General features: G+C 38.8%; 1 protein-coding gene across 1 annotated transcript; it reads right to left on the minus strand.

Annotated features, from left to right (window-relative positions):
• Positions 1-16,688: 16,688 nt before the first annotated feature.
• On the minus strand, positions 16,689-17,760 carry LOC108943003 (uncharacterized). The gene has a single exon (XM_018766602.3). It carries the CDS (start codon positions 17,710-17,712, stop codon positions 16,801-16,803), a length of 912 nt encoding a protein of 303 aa, XP_018622118.1. The 5' UTR covers positions 17,713-17,760; the 3' UTR covers positions 16,689-16,800.
• Positions 17,761-22,520: the final 4,760 nt, after the last annotated feature.

Below are 22,520 nucleotides of genomic sequence, written 5' to 3' on the forward strand. Positions count from 1 at the left end.
AGGAACAGGATAAGGTGCCTGTGGCAGAGCCAGCTCCGGTGGATTTCAGGATGTCATGGGTCGTATGCTGCGGTTCATGGACAATATAACTCAGGCCGGTTTATTTCCGGCAGACCCAGCCACATCTCAGGTGGGAGGGGGGCACAGAACCCTACCGCGCAGGCTCATGGAAAGGAAGCTGTTGTATATCAGACCCAGGGTGCACTACCCGTGGGTGGAGCCTAGCTAGTGGCAACAGCTACACCTGAGCCCAGGCCAGTTGTAGCCGCCGATCCTCAAAAACTATTGGACCGATAGACTAGACTACATCCTCTTGTCTTTGGGGGTAAGCGACATGAGGATCCATAGGACTTCATTGATCATTGCAGGGACAGACTGCACAACATGAGGATATTAGAGTCTCATGGGGTAGACTTTTCTACTTTTCAGCTAGAGGGCAGAGCCCGTAGGTGGTGGCAGTCTTATGTTCTTGGCAGACTAGCAGATTCTCTTCCCATGACTTGGGATAGGTTCACCCGTATCTTCCTGGACAGGTATATTCCACCCTCCTAGAGGGAAGAGTTACGATTTTAGTTTGAGCAGCTCCAGCAGGGTCAAATGTCAGTGACTGATTTTGAGGCGAGGTTTTCTAAATTATCTCGCCATACACTTATGATACTCCCTACTGAGGCGAAGAGAGTGCGGAGGTTTGTAGCCGGTTTACATACTGGTATTCAGGCCACTATGGCTCGAGAGGTTGAGATGGGTACTTCTTATGAGCAAGTTATGGAGATAGCCCGGAGGATTGAGGGTGTGCATCAGCGGAGCCGAGAGCATATTATGAGAGATAAGCGGTTCAGGTACTCTAGAGAGTTCAGGGGTGCTCCGTCTGGGGGCAGAGGTCAGTTCGTGAGGGGGCAATCTAGCAGACCCCCATTTCCAGCACCATCACCTCCTCGAGGTGCTCCAGTGCGACCTTATCTCAGTGCTATACCAGAGAGTTCCTACGAGCTATTCAGGGTCCTCCCAGTGGGTATTCAGGTCTCCATGGCCAGACTCTTAGTCAGCAGCCCATCGCACCGAAGAGTTGTTATGAGTGCAGGGATCCCAATCATATGCGGAGATTTTGCCCCAGGCTTCGGGGTAGACCAGTACAACAGGGTCAGCAGCCTATGCTTACCGGACCAGTTGCTCCACCAGTAGTCCGACCACTAAGAGGTAGAGGATAGGTGGGTAGGGGCCGTCCTAGAGGTGGAGGTCATCCTGGCGGAAGCCAGCCAGTTGGCGCTCCAGCTCGGTTCTATGCTTTTCTGGATAGACCAGATGCAGATGCCTCAGATATTGTGATTACATGTATTATTTCTATTTGCGGCAAAGATGCCTCAGTATTATTTGATCCAAGATCCACGTATTCATATGTGTCGTCTCTATTTGCTCCATTCCTGGGTGTTTCTTGTGAGTCCTTGAGTACTCCTGTTTATGTGTCCACTCTTGTAGGCGATTCTGTTATTGTGAACCAGATCCACCAGTCTTGTATTATTATATTCTATGGTTATGAAACTAGAGCATATCTCTTATTGCTCGAGATGACCGATTTTGAAATTATTCTGGGTATGGTATGGTTATCTCCATGCTGTTCTAGATTGTCATGCCAAAACTGTTACCTTGGTTATTCCATCTTTACCTAGGCTAGAGTGGAAAGGTTCATCGGTTAGTTCATTTAATTGGGTTGTTTCTTTTATAAATACTCAACACCTGGTTGAGAAGGGTTGTTTGGTTTATCTGGCCTATGTTCGGGATACTACTGCAGAGACTTCGGCTATTGATTTAGTGCCAGTAGTTCGGGAGTTCTCCGATGTATTTCCTTCAGATCTTCCAGGTATGCCACCTGATCAGGATATTGATTTCTGTATTGACTTGGCTCCAGATACTCAGCCTATATCTATTCCACCGTATCGCATGGCTCCGAAAGAATTGAAAGAGTTGAAAGAACATCTTGAAGAGTTACTAGCCAAAGGGTTCGTCAGACCGAGTGTATCGCCTTGGGGTGCACTAGTATTATTTGTGAAGAAGAAAGATGGCACAATGCGAATGTGTATTGAGTATCGCCAATTGAACAAAGTTACTATTAAGAACAAGTACCCATTATCACGTATTGATGACTTATTTGACTAGTTGTAGGGTGCTAGGGTGTTCTCTAAGATCGACTTGAGGTCAGGGTATCATCAGTTGAAGATTCGAGATTCGGATGTTCCAAAAACTCCTTTCCGTACTAGATATGGTCATTATGAGTTTCAGGTAATGTCTTTCAGTTTAACTAATGCCCCGACAACGTTTATGGATTTGATGAACAGGGTATTCAGGCCATATATTGATTCATTTGTCATTGTCTTCATTGATGACATTTTGATCTACTCGCGCAGTAAGGAGGAGCACGAGCAACATATGAGAGAAGTGCTTCAGACATTGCAGAAACAAAAGCTATATGTTAAGTTCTCCAAATGTGAGTTCTGGCTAGAGTCTGTAGCATTTTTGGGGCATATTGTATCGGGTGATGGTATTAAGGTTGATCCCAAAAAGATTGAGGCAGTTTAGAATTGGCATCGTCCCACTTCGGCGACTGAGATCAGGAGTTTTCTGGGTTTAGCAGGTTATTATCATAGATTCATGGAAGGTTTTTCATCTATTGCAGCACCTTTGACCAAATTAATCCAGAAGGGTGTTCAGTTCCGAAAGTCCGATGATTGTGAGTCAAGCTTTCAGTAGCTCAAGACAGCATTGACTACAACACCAGTATTAGTGTTACCTTCTGGTTCGGAGATGTATACAGTGTATTACAATGCTTCACGCATTGGTTTGGGTTGTGTATTAATGCAGGAAGGGCGAGTTATTGTATATGTTTCACGTCAGTTGAAGCCCCGCGAGCAAAATTATCTGGTACATGATTTGGAGTTAGCTGCGATTGTTCACGCCCTTAAGATTTGGAGGCATTATCTTTATGGGGTGTCCTGTGAAGTTTATACTGATCATCAGAGTTTGCAGCATTTGTTCAAGCAGAGGGACCTAAATTTGAGGCAGCGCAGATGGCTGAAATTACTAAAAGATTATGATATTACTATCCTATATCATCCAGGTAAAGCAAATGTAGTTGCAGATGCCTTGAGTAGAAAGGCGTAGAGTATGGGTAGTTTGGCTTTCATTTCAGCAGAGGAGAGGCCATTAGCTTTGGATATTCAGTCCTTGGCCAGTAGACTTGTGCGGTTGGACATTTTAGAGCCCAGCCGAGTTCTTGCATGTGTTGTAGCTTAATCTTCACTATTTAAACAGATCAAGGCTCGCCAGTATGACGACCCACACTTAAAGGTTCTTCGAGAAATGGTACTACGAGGTGGTGCCAAGGAAGTTACTATTGGTGCGGATGGTGTTCTGCGACTCTAGAATCGTCTGTGTGTTCCTAATGTGGATGAACTGAGGAAAAAGATCCTGGGCACACAGTTCTCGGTATTCTATTCATCCAGGTGCTACGAAGATGTATCGTGACTTGAGGCAGCATTATTGGTGGCGACGAATGAAAAAGGACATAGTTGAATATACAGCTAGGTGTCTAAATTGCCAGCAAGTTAAATATGAGCACCAAAGGCCAGGTGTCCTACTTCAGCAGATAACTATACCAGGTGGGAATGAATTATATGGACTTTGTAGATGGGTTGTCATGGACCTTGAGGAAGTTTGATGCAGTTTGGGTGATTGTTGACAAGTTGACCAAGTCGGCACATTTTATTCCTGTTGTGACTACGTATACTTCAGAGAGGTTGGCTAGATTTACATTCAGGATATAGTTCGGTTGCACGGTGTGCCAATTTCCATCATATCAGATAGAGGCCCTCAGTTTACTTCACATTTCTGGAGAGCAGTACAGAGTGAATTAGGGACCTGTGTAGAACTCAGCACAACCTTTCATCCGCAAACCGACGGGCAGTCAGAGCAGATAGTTCAGATTTTCGCAGATATGCTCAAGGCATGTGTGATTGACTTTGGAGGTTAGTGGGATAGTTTCCTGCCTTTGGCCGAGTTTGCTTATAATAATAGTAACCAATCCAGCATCGAGATGGCTCCATTTGAGGCTTTATATGGCCGTCGATGTTGTTCAACTATCGGATGGTTTGAGCCTGATGAAGCTACGTTATATGGTGGTAAGGGATGCCTTGGAAAAGGTAAAGTTGATTCAGGAGCGACTTCGTACAGCACAGTCCAGACAGAAGAGTTACGCAGATCAGAAAGTGCGTGATTTATCATTTATGGTAGGTGAAAAGGTTCTCTTGAAGGTTTCGCCGATGAAGGAAATTATGAGATTCGGGAAGAAGGGCAAGTTGAGCCCAAGGTTTGTAGGCCCATTTGAGGTGTTGAGACGAGTTGGGAGGTTGCTTATGAGCTTGCATTGCCTCCCAGTCTAACGGGAGTTCATCCGGTTTTCCATGTATCTATGCTCCGGAAGTATCATGCTGACCTATCACATGTGTTGGACTTCAGCATAGTTCAGCTAAATAAGAGTTTGGGTTATGAAGAAGAGTCATTTGCCATTGTTGATAAACAAGTTCGTTAGTTGAGGTCCAAGAGGATTTCTGCAGTAAAGGTCCAGTGGAAGGGCCAACCAGTCGAGGAAGCGACTTGGGAGGCCGAGGAGGACATGCGGAGCAAATATCCACACTTATTTAGCACTCCAGGTATTATTCTAAACTCGTTCGAGGACGAACGTTTGTTTAAGAAGTGGAGAATGTGATGACCCAACCGGTCATTTTAACTTTTAGAAACCCATTTCTTAAAACAAAACTCCCCGCACATGGTTTTATTAATTTATGACTTGCGGGGATGGTTGGTTCGGGATTTGGAAGTGTGTGAGTTGAAATCGGAATACTTGGTTCCTTAAGTTAGCTTTAAATGGACAAGTTTGACTTCGGTCGACATTTTGAGAAAACGACCCCGGAATCGGGATTTGAGGATTCCAATAGGTTCATATGATAATTTTGGACTTGGGCGTATGTCCGAATCGGGTTTTGGATAACCAGAGAGCGTTTTGACGCTTAATAGTAAAAATCAACTATTTGAAGGTTTAAAATTCTTTAAATTTGGTTTGGGGTAGGTTTTTGAGCAATTGAAGTCCGTTTGGAATTCCGAGTTTGGAAATAGTTCTGTATAGTGATTTAAGACTTGCACGCAAAATTTTGTGTCATTGCGAGTAGTTTAAGTATATTTCGGCGCATTGGAAGTAAATTGAGGAACTTAAAATTCTTAAGTTTGAATCAATTTGGTTTGAGGTGTGATTCATAGATTTGATGTTATTTTACACGTTTCGTGAGTTCGAGCGAATCCGTTTTATGATTTCAAACTTGTTGGTATGTTCGGACGGGGTCCCGGGGGCCCCGAGTGTCAATCGGACGAGGCTCGAACCAAGTTGGAAGTTGGCAACCAAAACTGAAGCTCCCAGCTACTGTCAGAATCGCACCTTCACTTGGCCAGCTGCAGGTGCGACACTCGCAGATGCGACAATAGCTCGCAGATGCGAGTTTTTGTGCGCAGAAATGGAAAAGGGAAGGGGGCAATTGACCGCAGATGCGGATGATTTGCGCACCTGCGAACGTGCAGGTGTGAAGCTGTGTGCGCAAATGCGAGAATTGGCCAGGCAAGTGGAACTCGCACCTGCGAGGATTTTTCCGCAGGTGCGTTCCAACCTCCGCAGGTGTGAAAGACCTGTTTGGCAGAAAGCTTAAAAGAACGGGAATTCACCATTTTTGCCCATTTTCTTCCATTCTTAGGCAATTTTGGAGCTTTTTGAGAGGAGATTTCAACTAACAACTTGGAGGTAAGTTAATTCTACACCCCTTGAGTTAAATACATAGATTATAAGTAGATTATAACTAGTAAATCTTAGAAATCAAAGATTTAGATGAAAAACCTAGATTTTTATAAAAGTGATATTTTAACCACGAAAATAGTTATTGAATTGGGAAAAAATTATATATTTGAGTTCTGGAGATTATGGGTAACGTTTCCATCCGAAAATTACCAGAATCCGGGAACGTGGGCCCAGGGTGAATTTTAGAAATTTTACCATTTTGGATAGGGTAATGTATTTAATAGATGAATTTCGAATTATTGAACTTATATTAATTATTTTATATAACTTTTGGATAGTTTCGGATTTTTCGGCATTGAATCGAGAATTTTACGCGACGCGATAATCGGAAAGTGGACTTTGAGGCGAGGTAAGTCTCTTGTCTAATCTTGTGAGAGGGAAATTACGCCATAGGGATTAAATTGAATATTGTTGCTAATTGCGGGGGCTACGTACGCACGAGGTGACGAGAGTCCGTGCAATGCTACAGTCCGGGTAGTTTAGGACTCAAAGCATGAATTACTTGTGTAAATTATATTCCTTGATTAATTAATATTAATTAATATATATGAATATATTGTGAATTGTTAGATAAAGATATTAAAGGATGAAAATCTCATATGCTTGATTTTCTATTTAAATCAATTAATTGTTAAAAGAAATTGTCCTCCTCCCGAATTTATCTTATAATAAAAAAATACTCTCCTTCCGGAGGTACATAAAAAAATGTCCTCCTTTTTTGTGGAGCGGGCCGAACGCCTCGGCAGGATAGATGCATCTATGGATCGCGTCGCACGTCCCTCGGCAATGTACATGACACACTGGATCGGGTCATACGTCCTCGGCAGAAATCGTGCTTAATAATAATAATTATATGATACTTTAATAGTTTATTTCAGCTTGTGAAGCTAATTGATAAATTGAAAAATCCTTAAAATTTAATTAATTATTATTCTTGCTTGTTAAAGAATTAATTATTATTCTTGTAAAAGATATTTAATTGATAAATTGGAAAGTTTATTTGAATTGAAGGAATTTAATTAATATATGGAGAATTATTGCATTTGAAGGAATTTGATTATTTCCGCTGATTAAATAAATTATTTTAAATTCTGTAAATCATGCTGATTTAAATATCCTAGTTGTATTTCAATTATTATTATTGACCCATAATGAGTGTCAAAGTCGGCCATCTCGTCTCTACCACTTCGAGATTAGGCTTGATACTTACTGGTTACACGTTATTTACGTACTCATACTACACTTGCTGCAGTTTTTGTGCAGGACCTGAGGCAAGTACTAGTGTGGGACCTATCGTCTTACACCCACGTTATCCATGGGCATAGTGGTGAGCTGCCTTTCTGATCCGTTCTGCAACTACTAGTGTCTCTCCTTGTATTGTTTTTATTCTGTCTATTTTCATTTCAGACAGTATTTGAGGTTTTATATAATCTACTAGATGCTCATACACTTGTGACACCAGGTCTTGGCACACACATTGGTAGAATTTGAGATTTATTATTTCTCTTGGTTTTAAATTTTGTCAATGCATGCTTAATTTATTAAGCTGGCTTGCCTAGCCATAGTGTTGGGTGTCATCATGACCTATAGGTGAAATTAGGTTGTGATACATGCTATATTGGATTGTCACGCCAAGACAGTGACCCTAACTATGTAGGGGTGACCTCGGTTAGAGTGGAAAGGAACCCCTGGCCACTCGGCCAACATGGTTATTTCTTATATGAAAGCTCGACGTATGGTAGAGAAAGGGTGACTTGCCTATTTGGCTTATATTCGCGATCCCAGTGCGGATGTCCATTCTATGGACTCAGTACTAGTTGTTCCTGAATTTCCAGAAGTATTTCCTGCAGATTTGCCGGGGATGCCACCCGACAGAGATATTGACTTCTGTATTGATTTGGCTCCGGGCACTCAGCCCATTTCTATTCCACCATACCGTATGGCCCCGCCGGAGTTGAAAGAATTGAAAGAGTGGTTACAAGACTTGCTTTATCAGGGATTCATTAGACCCAGTGTCTCGTCTTGGGGTGCACCAGTATTATTTGTAAAGAAGAAAGATGGCTCTATGCGGATGTGTATAGATTATCGGCAGTTGAACAAGGCCACTATCAAAAATAAATATCCGTTGCCAAGAATTGATGACTTATTTGATCAGTTTCAGAGTGCCAAGGTATTGTCGAAGATTGATTTGAGGTCTAGTTACCATCAGTTGAAGATTAGGGAATCTGATATCCCTAAAACAGCTTTTCAAACTCGGTACGGGCATTACGAATTCTTAGTGATGTCATTTGGCCTAACAAATGCCTCAGCAACATTTATGGATTTGATGAATCGATGTTCAAGCCTTATATGGATTCTTTTGTGGTTGTATTCATTGATGATATCTTGATTTACTCCAGCAGTCGAGAGGAACATGAGCAGCATCTTTGAAGTGTGCTTCACGCCTTTAAGAATAATCAGTTATATGCCAAGTTTTCAAAATGTTAGTTTTGTTTAGACTCAGTTGCCTTTTTGGGGCATGTTGTATCGACAGAAGGCATAAAGGTGGATCCTAAGAAGATTGAGGCTGTTCACAATTGGCCTAGACCTACTTCAGTTACAGAGATCCGGAGTTTCCTGGGTTTAGCAGGTTATTATCGTCGGTTCGTGGAAGGGTTTTCATCTATAGCAAGCCTATTGACCAGATTGACCCAGAAAGGTGTCCCATTCAGATGGTCAGACGAGTGTGAGTTCAGCTTTCAGAAGCTCAAGACTGTTTTGACTACGGCGCCAGTGTTGGTATTACCCAAAGGTTCAGGATCGTATATGGTATATTGTGACGCATCTCACATTGGGCTTGGTGTAGTATTAATGCAAGATGGCAAGGTAATTGCATATGCGTCGCGACAGTTGAAAGTTCATGAGAAGAATTATCTTGTTCATCACTTAGAATTGGCAGCAATTGTTCATGCGCTGAAGATTTGGAGGCACTACCTCTACGGTGTCTCGTGTGAGGTATTTAATGATCATCGCAGCCTTCAGTATCTGTTCAAACAAAAAGATCTTAATTTGAGGCAGGGAAGATGATTGGACTTGTTGAAAGACTATGATATCACCATTTTGTATCACCCCGGAAAGGCCAATGTGGTGGCTGATGCTTTGAGTAGAAAGGTTGTGAGTATGGGCAATCTTGCGTATATTCTGGTTAGTGAGAAGCCATTAGCTGCAAATGTTCAGACTTTGGCTAATCAGTTCGTGAGGTTAGATATTTCAGAACCCAGTCGGGTTCTAGCTTGCAAAGTCACTCGGTCTTCTTTATATGAGCGCATCAGAGAGAGGCAGTATGATGATCCTCTTTTACTTGTCCTTAAGGACACAGTGCGGCACGGTGATGCCAAACAGGTTGTTGTGGGGGACGATGGGGTTCTGCGAATGTAGGGTCGTATTTGTGTGCCTAATGTAGATGGGCTTCGTGAATTAATTCTTGAAGAAACACACAGTTCCAGGTATTCTATTCATCCAGGTACCGCCAAAATGTATCAAGATTTGCGGCAACATTATTGGTGGAGGAGAATGAAAAAGGATATTGCTGCATATGTAGCTCGGTGTCTGAATTGTCAGCAAGTTATGTACGAGCATCAGAGACCTGGTGGTTTGCTTCAGAAGTTAGAAATTCCTGAGTGAAAGTAGGAACGTATCACTATGGATTTTGTTGTTGGGCTTCCACGGACTTAGAGAAAATTTGACACAGTTTAGGTCATTGTGGACAGGTTGACCAAGTCAGCACATTTAAATCCAGTGGCAGTTACCTATTCTTCAGAGAGGTTAGCTGAAATTTACATTCGTGAGATTGCCCGCCTTCACGGTGTGCCCGTGTCTATTATTTCAGATCGAGGTACGCAGTTTACCTCACATTTCTGGAGGGCTGTACAGCGTGAGTTAGGCACGCAGGTGGAGTTGAGTACAACATTTCATCCACAGACAGACGGACAGTCAGAGCGCACTATTCAGATATTGAAAGATATGCTTTGCGGTTGTGTTATAGACTTTGGAGGTTCTTGGGATCATTTCTTGCCACTTGCGGAGTTTGCTTATAATAATAGCTACCAGTCGAGCATTCAGATGGCTCCATGTGAGGCATTATACGAAAGGCGATGTCGATCGCCAGTTGGTTGGTTTGAATCGGGAGAGGCTCGGTTGTTGTGTACCGATTTGGTACAGGATGCCTTGGATAAGGTCAAGATTATTCAGGATCGACTTCGCACAACTCAGTCTAGGAAAAAGAGTTATGCCGACCGTAAAGTTCATGATATTGCATTCATGGTTGGAGAAAGAATATTGCTCCGGGTTTCACCTATGAAAGATGTAATGAGGTTCAGAAAGAAGGGCAAGTTGAGCCCTAGGTATATCAGACCCTTTAAAATTCTTGCATTACCACCCAGTTTATCAGCGGTTCATCCAGTGTTCCATGTGTCTATGCTCCGAAAATATCATGGTGATCCGTCCCATGTGTTAGATTTCAGCTAAGTCCAATTGGACAAAGATTTGACTTACGAGGAGGAGCCGGTGGCTATTCTAGCCCGGCACGTCCGACAGTTGAGGTCTAAGAGTTATCCTTCAGTTCGGGTGCAATGGAGAGGTCAGCCGGTAGAGGCATCTACCTGGGAGTCCGAGTCGAACATGCGGAATAAATATCCACACCTTTTCTCCAGCTCAGGTATTAGTTTTTTCTAACTCCGTTCGAGGACGAACGTTTGATTTAGAGGTGAAAAATGTGATGACCCAAAATATCATCTTTAAATTTAATAAGTAATTCTATATTCTAAGACCTCGAAAAGCACCATTTATCATTCCCCGACTTACGTGCGCAGTCAGTAAAATTTTTCGGAAAGTTTTTATGTGAAAAATGGATTAAAATGTGAAATAAAGCTTTAAAACTCAACTGAGTTGACTTGGGTCAACCTTTTTAGCAAACAGACCCGGATCAGTATTTTGACAGTTTTGGTAGTCCGTATCGTGATTTGGGACTTGGGCGTATGCCCGCAATTTAATTTGGAGGTCCCTAGCTCAAGTTATGACCATTTAACGGAACTAGCAATTTAAAGGCTAAAGATTCTAAATTTGACCACGGGGTTGACTTTTTGATATCGGAGCCAGAATTCGATTCTGGAAATTTGAATAGCTTCGTTATGTTATTTATGACTTGTGTGCCAAATTTGAAGTCATTCCGGATTCATTTAATATGTTTTGGCACGAGGTTTGCAAATTGAAAAGTTTAAAACTCAAAGTTTGAATCGGGGTATGAATTATAATTTCAGCGTTGTTGACATGATACGAGATCTCGAGTAAGTTCGTATTATGTTATTGGACTTGTTGGTATATTCGTACAGGGTCTCGAGTACCCCGAGAGTGATACGGATTGAAATCGGATCAAGAATTGGACTTAAGCAAAATCTGATTTTTTTCCTTCTGTTGTAATTACACCTGCGGATTTTTGCCCGCAGGTGCGACCTCGCAGATGCGAGCCTTCCATCGCAAATGCGCCCAGGCGTGTCAAGGCTTCGATCGCAGAAGCAGACAGCTTCTCGCAGAAGCGTGTCCGCAGATACGTGCCAAATCACGCAGATGCGGGACTAGGCTGGCCTGGGGTCTTCGTAGGTACGATCATTTTGCGCAAAAACGGATGACGCAGGTGCGACAGGAGTGTCTGCAGATGCGGAACTTCACCCGGCAGCCTGGCATCACAAATGCGAGCTTTTTCTCACAAATGCAAGTCCGCAAATGCGGAACGTTTATCCGCAGATGCGAAAATGACTCGGCAGAGCCCATAAATTCGAAAGTCATCATTTTTACTCATTTTTGAGTTTCAAGTCTCGGATTTGGGTGATTTCAAGGGGGATTTTCACGACTTTGAATTGGGTAAGTGTTATTTAATCAAAAGTGATTATATTTCACAAATCCATGTCTATATCCATCATTTATTTCGGATTTAAATGGAAGAAATCAGATTTTTATAAAATCTTTAAAAGATGAAAAGCTAAGATCTAAAGGTCCATTTGATATCGGAATTGGACAATTTTTATATGGTTGAACTCGTATTGGAATGGGTGTTCGGATTTCGCGAGTTTTTTTGGGATTCGAGACGTGGGTCCCACTGTCAAATATTTAAATGAATATCGGATTTTTATCCGAAAAATTAGTAAATTCATATGGAATTAATTCCTATGATTCATATTGAGTATATCGAATTGTTTGTGAATGATTTGAAGCTTTCAGATACAAATTTAAAAGGAAAAGCTGTGGTTGAATAATTGATTGGAATTTGCAAAGCGAGGTAAGTATCGTGGTTAACCTTGACTTGAGGGAATAGAGCCCTTAAATTATTTATTATGTGAAATGCATGTGAACGACGTATAGGCGAGGTGATGAGTGTCTATACGTTGTGAAATTTATTGTTTGCCTGCTTACTTGAAAAATCATAAATTGTTTTAAACCATAAATTAATTGTTATAATAATTATTTTTCTCCTATTCTTTGCCAAATATTAATTCTTAAATTCCTGTAATAAATGCTACATGCTTATTTGAATTATGTGCACTAATTGCTACTTGACATTTAGCATATTAAATATTAAACTGTTTATTTTCTCCCTGATTTTTAAAATAAATTATTATTGCCATTGTTTGTTCATAAATAAATTATAATTATTGTGTGCCTTGATGTTTAATAGTTCTCATTGGACGTGGTATTTATTGGGATTTTTTTATTTACATTATGAGCTGTTTAAAGTTATATATATTGGGGGAACGGATTGCACGCCACAACGAAAATGAAAGTAAATATATCAATATTGGGGGATCAGATTGCACGCCGCAATAGACTTATTTCAAAGTTAATATTGGGGGATCGGATTGCACGCCGCAATAGACTTATTTAAAAGTCAATATTGGGGAATCCGATTACACGCCGCAACAGACTTATTTAAAAGTTTATAAATATACTTGATTGAAATAAATATATGACAGACTTGATTAAAAGGAATATATATATTGGGAGAGCGGGTTGCATGCTGCAACAGAATTAAATGTGAATATACTGTGAGAGCGGGTTGCACGCTGCAACAGAATTAATTGAAATAATAATGGATTATGACTGCTGAGTTGGCTTCAATTATTATAAATGAGTTATCTGTTTTATTTCTATTATTTGTTGTTGTCATCAATATTACGTACAGGTTAATTAAGTGAACCGCCTTAGCTTCGTCATTATTTCGTCGAGGTTAGGCTCAGCACTTACCAGTACATGGGGTCGGTTGTACTGATACTATACTCTGCACTTCTTGTGCAGATTTTGGAGTTGGTCCCAGCGGCGTACCATAGACTTGCTCGGATTCCAGCTACCAGAGGAGTTTTGAGGTATAACTGCATGGCGTCCGCAGTTCTGAAGTCCCCGTCTATTTTACTTTAGCTGTGTGTTTATTTCCAGACAGCTTTATTTTATTCAGACTTTTATTTGTATTTATTCTAGAAGCTCGTGCACTTGTGACACCAATTCTGGGATGGTATTTAGACACCGTTATTTTTATGGATTATTTCACTATATTTCAAACTTTGCTTCCGCATTTATTTCTTTGATTATTAATAATTTAAAGATTGTTTAAAAAATAGTTAATATTATTCTAACGTTGGCTTGCCTAGCAAGTAAAATGTTAGGCGCCATCACGGTCCGAATGTGAGAATTTCGGATCGTGACAGTCACATACATTAATCGTCTGATTACAAATCGAGAATTACTGATTAGTGTTGTTTTAATTTGGTCTAATCCAATTAATTACATTTCCAACCACAACTATTAGTTACATAAGTTTAGCTAGATTTCATGAGAATAACGTGGATGTCAATGTTCATATGCTAATTAGCAAATATTGGTATCTATAGCTTTTATATAAGGAGTCATAAGAAAAGAAGCATACAGAAAAGAAGAAGATATATTAGTAGTGATCGTGGATATACCTTATATTAAGACTATAGAAATTTATATGCCTTAATCACATGCATCTATGTCGAATGACAAAGTACTTGCTAAAGTATCAAAAGTTAATCCTACGCCCTAGAGTTGATTATTGCCTAATATTGAGAAGTCGCTGTTCCACCCTAAAAAAGCTAGACAGTAGTGCCCACGATAGTGCACAACAACTCGTTTTTTGCGCCAACGACAACATTGTGCGCCGATCTTCACTACCAAAATATAACTTCACAACAGGAAAATAGAGATCGCGGCCATTTGGATCCTCTTTATAGCACGTATCAAAAGGTCCAACTGGACCTTCAACCATAGGAATATCTCGTACTTCAGCTCTAAATATGTAGTGAAATATGACATAAAAATCATTTGAAAAACGAGTAAAAGTTGTGCCTGTATTCAAGACGACCCCACCGCTCGTATCTCTTTTGAAACGCCACCATGATGGCTTAACCGGGACTGCCCTATCATTAATAAAAACTTTATAAAGTTTTACAAAATAAAGTGTAGGGTACCTATAATTTGGTAATAATTTTGCTGATGTTGCTCTAGGCCACGGAGTTTTATGGAAACCAATTGTAGATCCCTTTCTTGAATAAAAACTCGGTAAACACATGGAAAATAGGCTCGCCCCAAATTGCGATGGTAAAGAATATCCATCTAGTTTTATTGAGTTTACTCTACGTCCAAGGCCAGCAATCCCAGAATACGTACCAGTGAAATTTCTTTCACCGATTTAATCTTTGCTACATCCAAAAGTAACCCTAATTGGTCTTTGGTCTAAAACAAAAGTAATCACATCAATTGAGAAAATAGTTGAAGTTAAAAGGTGAATATGAAGGAGGTTTTCCATTGCTATGGAAAATTTTGATTTGAAATATTTCCACTACGTCTTGTAATCATCTATATACTGGTTTAAATTTCTGTAACCTTTCCAACCTTATATATGCCTAAAATAGGAATGAAAAAATCAGAGTTAATTATTGAGATTTGAATATCTTTTAGAAGCAATAGTGTAAACAAGTATGAAAGGGATTAATTAGTTCTCAATAAAATAAATTTTAAATATTTTGCCCTATTTTGCCTTTACTTATTAAGAGGATGATCAATACGGTTTGGCATCCAATATTGATTTTGTTAAATAAATGAAATTTGGCAGGAAAATCCTTCGTAAATTGAGCATGAAATCACATCGGATAATTTAACAAAAAATTAGTTGGGAAACTATACAATTTAGGAACATTATTAATGTAGCTTCACAATTCACATTGTATTAAGCATAAATGCTTATGTACTCGGATAAAAACTTATCTAACATACAGGCGCATAACACATATTTGCACATATACCTTTTCACTTTACCATGGTTAATTAACATGTATTTTCATCTCATTAGATCATTTAACAACGGTAATTTGATATCGGTTTAAGAAATATTTCATTGCCTGAAACTGCAAGCAGAATTTAAATTAAAAAGATGGAGATAAAAAAATGAATATTGATGAAGTGTTCCACTGGTAAATTGCTTTGATTTGGGGTAATCTTCATTTATTCTTTCCAACAATATGTCAAAAATGGGAGGGAATACCAGAATTAAATACACAGATTTGATTCCATTTGAGAAGCAATTGGTGTGAACAAGTAGGATTCAGATAAGCTCTCAATAAAGCCAATATTAAATTATTTAGCTCTTTTTGCCATTTCTGTAGTTGTTAAAAGATTCAGAGTTTGATCTCTATACTAGTATACTCCATCTTCATTTTATCAAATGAAATGAAGTAGTATTTAATTTTATAGGAAAATAGTTCCAAACTACAACAGGAAATCTCAGTTGTTTAATTGAAGATTGAAAATTATCAGTTGAAGTTTAAAGAATATATTTTTTAAGGACAGCCCGGTGCACAAAAAGAATTATTATTTTTTTTTCTTTTATTGCTTAATGCGTGAGGAATTGGCAATTCACTTATTACATTAATTCGGATTTGCGCGGTATAAGCCCACAAAGAGTTAATTCGGCTCTACGTGTAAGCTCACAAGGAGTAAAACACTCTCTATTAAAAGGCCATGTATTTTAAGAGCTTGAGTTGAAACCTCTAATTAAGGGTGAAAAATATTTAATCATCTCACCACATTGGGTTAAGGATGATTTGCACAAATACAATGCTTCGATGCTGCTATTATTGATTTTTTGATCTCGTTTGCTCCATGGCAGAACTTTAAGTTTAACAAGTGTTGCCCGTGCTTACCTCATAGGCAATACTTTATACTTTTTGACCTTAAAAATTTACCCATGGGACAAGCAGAGATCAAAAAATTAAGACCATCTATTTTCAAGTTCATTGGGTGTAATTATAGGGTTAAAGGGAGCATATGTCAAGTAAGGGGCGATTTGCAAGAATGGCCTTGGAAGTAGATGATCTTGATTTTTTTAATCCTAGTTGCTCCATAAGCAGAACTTCAAGTTTAACAAGTGTTTTTCCTCACTTGCTGCATAGGTAGTACTTTTAACTTTTGACCTTAAAGGTTTTCCCATAAAATAAGCGGGGGTCAAAAAATCAAGACCATCCGTTTTCAAGGTCATTAAATGTAAGCCCATCAATATTTCGCTTGACTTGTTTCAATTAGCCTTTTTAAAATGGAGAAGACTAAACCACTGCATTATTGAATGTGATTTTCGTACTATTTGAAATGACCAAGTCAAGATTAAGAGACAATAACAGCAATATGTACACCAACTCATTATATAACAGCAAAAAAAGAAGCTAACAAAAGTCCAAATGCATCAAAACACTAGTAGGAAAATGATAAACAAATTATATTAGGTGAATAAACTCTTATTACTTTACAATATAAATCTCCCATCAAAATGTAAAGACAAACAAAGATAAAAGAAAATCCTACTTTTTTTATACTTTGCTATACTCAAAATTCCACTGCAATTCAACTTCTTCTCCATGATTCTTCTTGCAATGAAAATAGAGCACAGTATATGCCACTAAACACAAGAAACTAACCAAAGAAGAAAAATTAACCAGAAATAAAGACACAAGTGTCTGGTTAATTACTCCTTTTGCACCTAGGTTCATCTTCAAATAACTTTTGTACAATAATAATGAAACTATAGAAAATAAGACATTTAAAATAAATCCATGTAATCTCTTCCCCTTAATAAGTGATCCAGCTTTTGCTATTGCCTTAATTCCATAATAATTTTCTTCAACCACTGAAATAATTAAAGCCAATATCCAAACAACCGATAAATATTGAAAGAAGAAGAAAGAAATTATTCCAACAAAGATTGCTATGGAGAAAAGGAAAATATTGGAAGTGGAAATTAAAAGAGGACTTAGCAAAAATAAGATAATAAAAATGTAACCAATACCGAACATTTTCGTGTATAATCCAGTTATAATTGCATATTTAAATGCCCTGGAAATTCTTAAGACAAAGTCTTTGAGAGAAATATTGGTATTATTATAAGAAATGAAAGATAATATAATTGTTGCAATTGCATATAGAAAAGAGATGAAAAATAGAATAATAACAAGTGCAACATATAAAGTGAGAAGAATTTGGAAATCCTCTTTAATATCAGCAAGAATTTTGGTGATTTTAAAGGTATTAGAGGTTGAAATAGATAAAATTGATACCTTGAGAGAAATATCATGGATCAAGAATTTAAGTTTGAAATTCAAAATTGAGAAGAGGATAGAGGAAATAAGAAAATAAAGAAAACTTGTTAGTGCTAATAACTTTTTATTTCTTGGAAGAAGTTGAAGGGATTCTTTGAGAATTGAGAGAAAACCAAAAAACTCCATGCTAGCTATTTTTCAAGGCCCAAATATTTTTGAGAGTCCTTAATTTGTTTGGACTAAATAATAGCATTAGCTTGCTATTTATATTGCTTCTACGTTAGTTGGTACTAATTTATTCAATTAGTAAGATATTAATTTGTGTACTCAGTCAACATTGACTAAATCAAAGTAGAGTACAAAAGATTGATGTACCATTTTATTTTCTTATTATTAATGTGGTATCTGTATGTGTATACTTCTACTTATTCTATTGGATATCTGTGTAGTTATGGTAACTTTGCTCCCAATACTAAAAGATATGAAGGGAAATCACCTTTTGTTTGCTTGAATTTGAACCCGATATCACATGGTCTCTCTTCTAACTTTATTGATCATTAAACTACACTCTTACAATTGTTGTACAACTTCTAATTTTCTAATACAAGACATTAGGTCGTAACTCTTATTCTCTTGAATATATGTTTATTTCCTAGAAATTAACAATTGACTATAAATATTTTTGACCTTTTCCTATTTGGCTTTGTCAAAATCACAATAGTCAACATTCAAGACGTATCTTTTTAATCTACGATAATGGCCATTAGGTCCTTGATTGTGACTAGTTATTTATTTTAAGTACTGAAATAAACCAACTACTATGTGTTAAAATTTAAATGGGTCCATGAAAATAATCAATGGCATAGGATCCGCAAAATATCAAAATATTGTTATGTACACTGTTTTAAAAGGCGTGAGCGTAAGGCGGAACATTTTACATATGCCTCAGCGAGGCGTAAGCCCCGAGGCGCGGGGCGTAAGCCCCATATGTATTTAATTTTTAATATTTTATAAAATAATATAAAGACGGTTAATATTTATAAACAGATAAAATTGCATAAAAATTGAAGAAAACTATATATATATGGGCTCCATCCCCACAAAAAACTAATCAAAACAATCTATTATACGTTATTTACAAGCACAAGTAATTTGAGTCTAAAAGAATAAAGTTTTCTATATGGAGGAACAAAAAGGATGATTAACCTGCAATTTGAACTTTGAATTTATTGTTATGAAGAAAAATATAGTTCTCTTTGTATTTGTAAAAAAAATTAAACATTCGTTGCTTTTGGGAGATACTAGCAGATTAGCGGACAAGATAAAAATTTGAAAAAACCATGAATTAGGGCTTAAATCAATAAAAAGGTCTTTACTTTTAAATTTAATACTTTTGAGTTACTTTTTAAACCTTTTGAGTAATTACCAAACTGACTTTTGAGAATTTAGGTATTATATGAAGGACTAATTCAACAAATTTTATTTTAATTTGAAAAAATCTCTAGGGCTTACTCCTTACTAAAAAAACGCGCCCCGAACGCCCGGGTGTACGCCCCGAACGCCCGGGCGTACGCCCCAAATTGCGGGGCATACGTCTCTTGAGACTTTCGCCCCACACCATCGCCCCGGGGCATTTTTGGTAAGCCTCGCCCCGGGGCTCGCCCCAGAAACGCCTTTTAAAACAGAGGTTATGTAAGATAGTAATGTGGAAGTCAATTAACGTGGTAAACAAGTTTGAATAAGAAAAAAGAAAAAGTTTAGACCAATATTATTTTTTATTAATATGTGTTTAATAAACTTATATTTTTTATTTTTTATTTTTGTTTAATAAACTTATTTTTTAAATGACTTTTTTTAATATTTTGCTTCACGGGCCAGCTCAAAAAGGTTCTTCCATGTATTTAAAGAACCATCAATTGCAACCATTTACTAAACAGTCGATACAAAAGGGATAACGAGACGAAAATTGTAATGATCCGACCGGTCGTTTTGCTTTCTAAATTTTCATTACCCTAAATAAGACCCCCCCCCCCTCCCCGTATGTGCTTTTATTGTTTCATGACTTGCGGGAATGATTAGTTCGGGTTTGGAAGGGTTCGGGTTGAAATCGGAACACTAAATTTCTTAATAGTGGCTTCAAAAGATTAAGCTTGACTTGGGTTGACATTTTTAGTAAACGACCTCAGAATCGGGATTTGACGATTCCAATAGGTTTGTATGATGATTTTGGACTTGGGCGTGTATTCGGATCGGGTTTTGGATGACCCGGGAGCATTTCAGTGCCTAAAGTTGAAAGTTTGCTCATTGAAGGTTTTAATGTTCTTTAAATTTGATTTGAAGTAGGTTTTGATCTTATCGAGGTCCGTTTTAAATTCCGAGCCTAAGAATAGCTTCGAATGGTGATTTAAGACTTGCTCGCAAAATTTGGTGTCATTTCGAGTAGTTTAAGTATGATTCGGCGCGTTCGGAGCAAGTTGGAAGAACTTGAAGTTCATAAGTTGATTTGATTTGGTTTGGGTTGTAATTCTTAGTTTTAATGTTGTTTTACCCATTCCGAGGGTTCGAGAGAGTCCGTCTTATGTTTACAAACTTGTTGGTATGTTTGGACGAGGCCTCGAGGGCCTCGGGTGCTACTCGGACGATGCACGGATCGAGCTTGGGCTTGAAAGGAGCTGCTGGTGCACCAGTTCTCGTGTGCCCGCACCTGCGAGCTTTTGGCCGCAGGTGCGAGCTCTTGGCTGCAGAAGCGGTTTTGGGCGAGTGGCCTACAGAAGGTGAGGAACTTCCACAGAAGCGGCCTTACTTATGCGATGAAAAGGCCGCAGGTGCGAGAAGAGGCTGGCCAGGCCTGGATCACAGATGCGCTCCACTTTCAGCAGAAGCGGGGGACCGTCCGCAGAAGCGGAGTCAGCTAGCCTAGGCCAGGACCGCACCTGCAATGGATTTTCCGCAGGTGTGGCACTGCAGATGCGGCGAATTCTCCGCAGAAGCGGAAGTCGCTGGGAGGCAGTGAGGTCCATTTAATATGGGACTTAGGCAATTTTGGTTCAGTTATTTCACTTCTTGGGCGATATTTGGAGCTTCCTAGAGAGGGATTTCCACCTAGCTTTTGAAGGTAAGTAATTCCTACCCAATATAAGTTAACTACATAGATTATGGGTAGATTTTAACATGTAAAATTGTGAAAATTGTGGGTTTATTTGAAAAATATAGGTTTTGATAAAAATGGGATTTAACCACGAAAATGATTATGGAATTAGGTGAAAATTATATATTTGACTTCGTGAGGTTATGGGTAACAATTATCTTTGAAATATTTCGAAATTCGGGATTTTTAATTCCCTACGCGAGAGGACATGGATTTCTCAGAGATATTAAATATTCATAAATTCTTCCCCAAAATAAGAATTTTTAATTGGAAGTTTCCAACTTTAAAATCGGATTGTTCGGCACCGAGTTGAGGCTTTAAAATAAATTTGTGGGCTGGAAGTGAGCTTGATAACGAGGTAAGTCTCTTGCCTAACCTTATAAGAGGGAACTCATCCCCTTAGGTGTATTTTGTTGTGAGTTATTTGTGTAGGGAGCTACGTACGCACTTGGTGATGAGAGTCCGTGCGTAGCTATACTTCATGAGATGTCCGGGTAGTCTTAGATTTACATCATGCCTTAATTGTACTGTAATATTTGTTATGTACATTAATTATCTTAAGTAGGGCTGAGACTAAAGATTTTAAAGTTGGAAACTTCCAATTAAAAATTCTTATTTTGGGGAAGAATTTATGAATATTTAATATCTCTGAGAAATCCATGTCCTCTCGCGTCGCAAGTACTTCCGCGAGCGAGGTAAACTTCTCTATTCTCATGGGAGCAGGTCGTTCGCCTCGGTAGTGTAATAGATGCATCTATGATTCGTGACGTTCGACCCTCGACAGTGCACACAGTATATTTTTGGATCGGGTCGTACAACCTCGGTATAAATCGTTCGTGATAATACTCGGAGCCTGATTGCACTCGATATTACTTTATGGTTTGAGAGCTTATAATTTATTTATTGACAGAAATTGATTTGGGGTTAATAGAATTTGGATATAGATTATGGAACTTATTTTTAGTTAATGGGTCATTTATTCACTATTTGACGTTGTGTTATTGTTACTATTTCCATGTCTCATATTTGTTTAGAATTTCTGTATTTTATTGTTGGCCCATAGTAAGTGTCGATGTCGACCCCTCGTCACTACCTCTTCGAGGTTAGACTGGATACTTACTAGGTATATGTTGTTTATGTACTCACGCTACACTTCTGCACTAATCGTGCAGGATCTGAGGCAGGTGCATCTGGTAGTCATCCCGGCACGCACCCCTGATACTTCGAGACTTAGTGGTGAGCTGCTTTCCGAGACCGTTCTGCAGTACCCGGAGTCTCCCTTTTGCCTTTATTGTCCGTCTACCCTATTTCGGACAGTAATTAGTGTTTTGTATATTCTTCTAGTAGCTCATACACTTGTGACACCGGGTCTTAGAAAAATATGCTAGTAGACTTTCGATGGTTTTTGAGTATTTATTTCACTATACTCATTCTTATATTTGTTTATGCTTCATTTAATTAAAATCTTTCACCTCTTACTTACTTAATAACTAAAAATCAGCTATATCGAAATTGTTAAAAGAAATAAACACATGACTAGTTCACCGTTGGATTGCCTAGCAGCGACGTTGGGTGCCATCACGACCTATAGGAGAAATTTGGGACGTGACAACATGGTATCAGAGCACTAGTTTTAAGTAGGTCTCACAAGTTATGAGCAGGCCTAATAGAGTCTTGCGGATCAGTGCGGAGACGTCTGCACTTATCTTCGAGAGGCTATAGAGTGTTAGGAAACTACTCTTTCTTCATCTCCTATCGTGCGGTTGATGTTGTGCTAAGTATATTTCTCCTATTTTATCACAGATGGTGAGGACGCGTGCGACCGATGTACCCGATCATGGAGGAG

Source organism: Nicotiana tomentosiformis, chromosome 11, assembly GCF_000390325.3.
Source record: "Nicotiana tomentosiformis chromosome 11, ASM39032v3, whole genome shotgun sequence".
Taxonomy (NCBI): Eukaryota; Viridiplantae; Streptophyta; class Magnoliopsida; order Solanales; family Solanaceae; genus Nicotiana; species Nicotiana tomentosiformis.

Coding starts and splice junctions, on each gene's coding strand:
- LOC108943003 (XM_018766602.3), bottom strand. CDS start 17,712: ATGGAGTTTTTTGGTTTTCTCTCAATTCTCAAAGAATCCCTTCAACTT.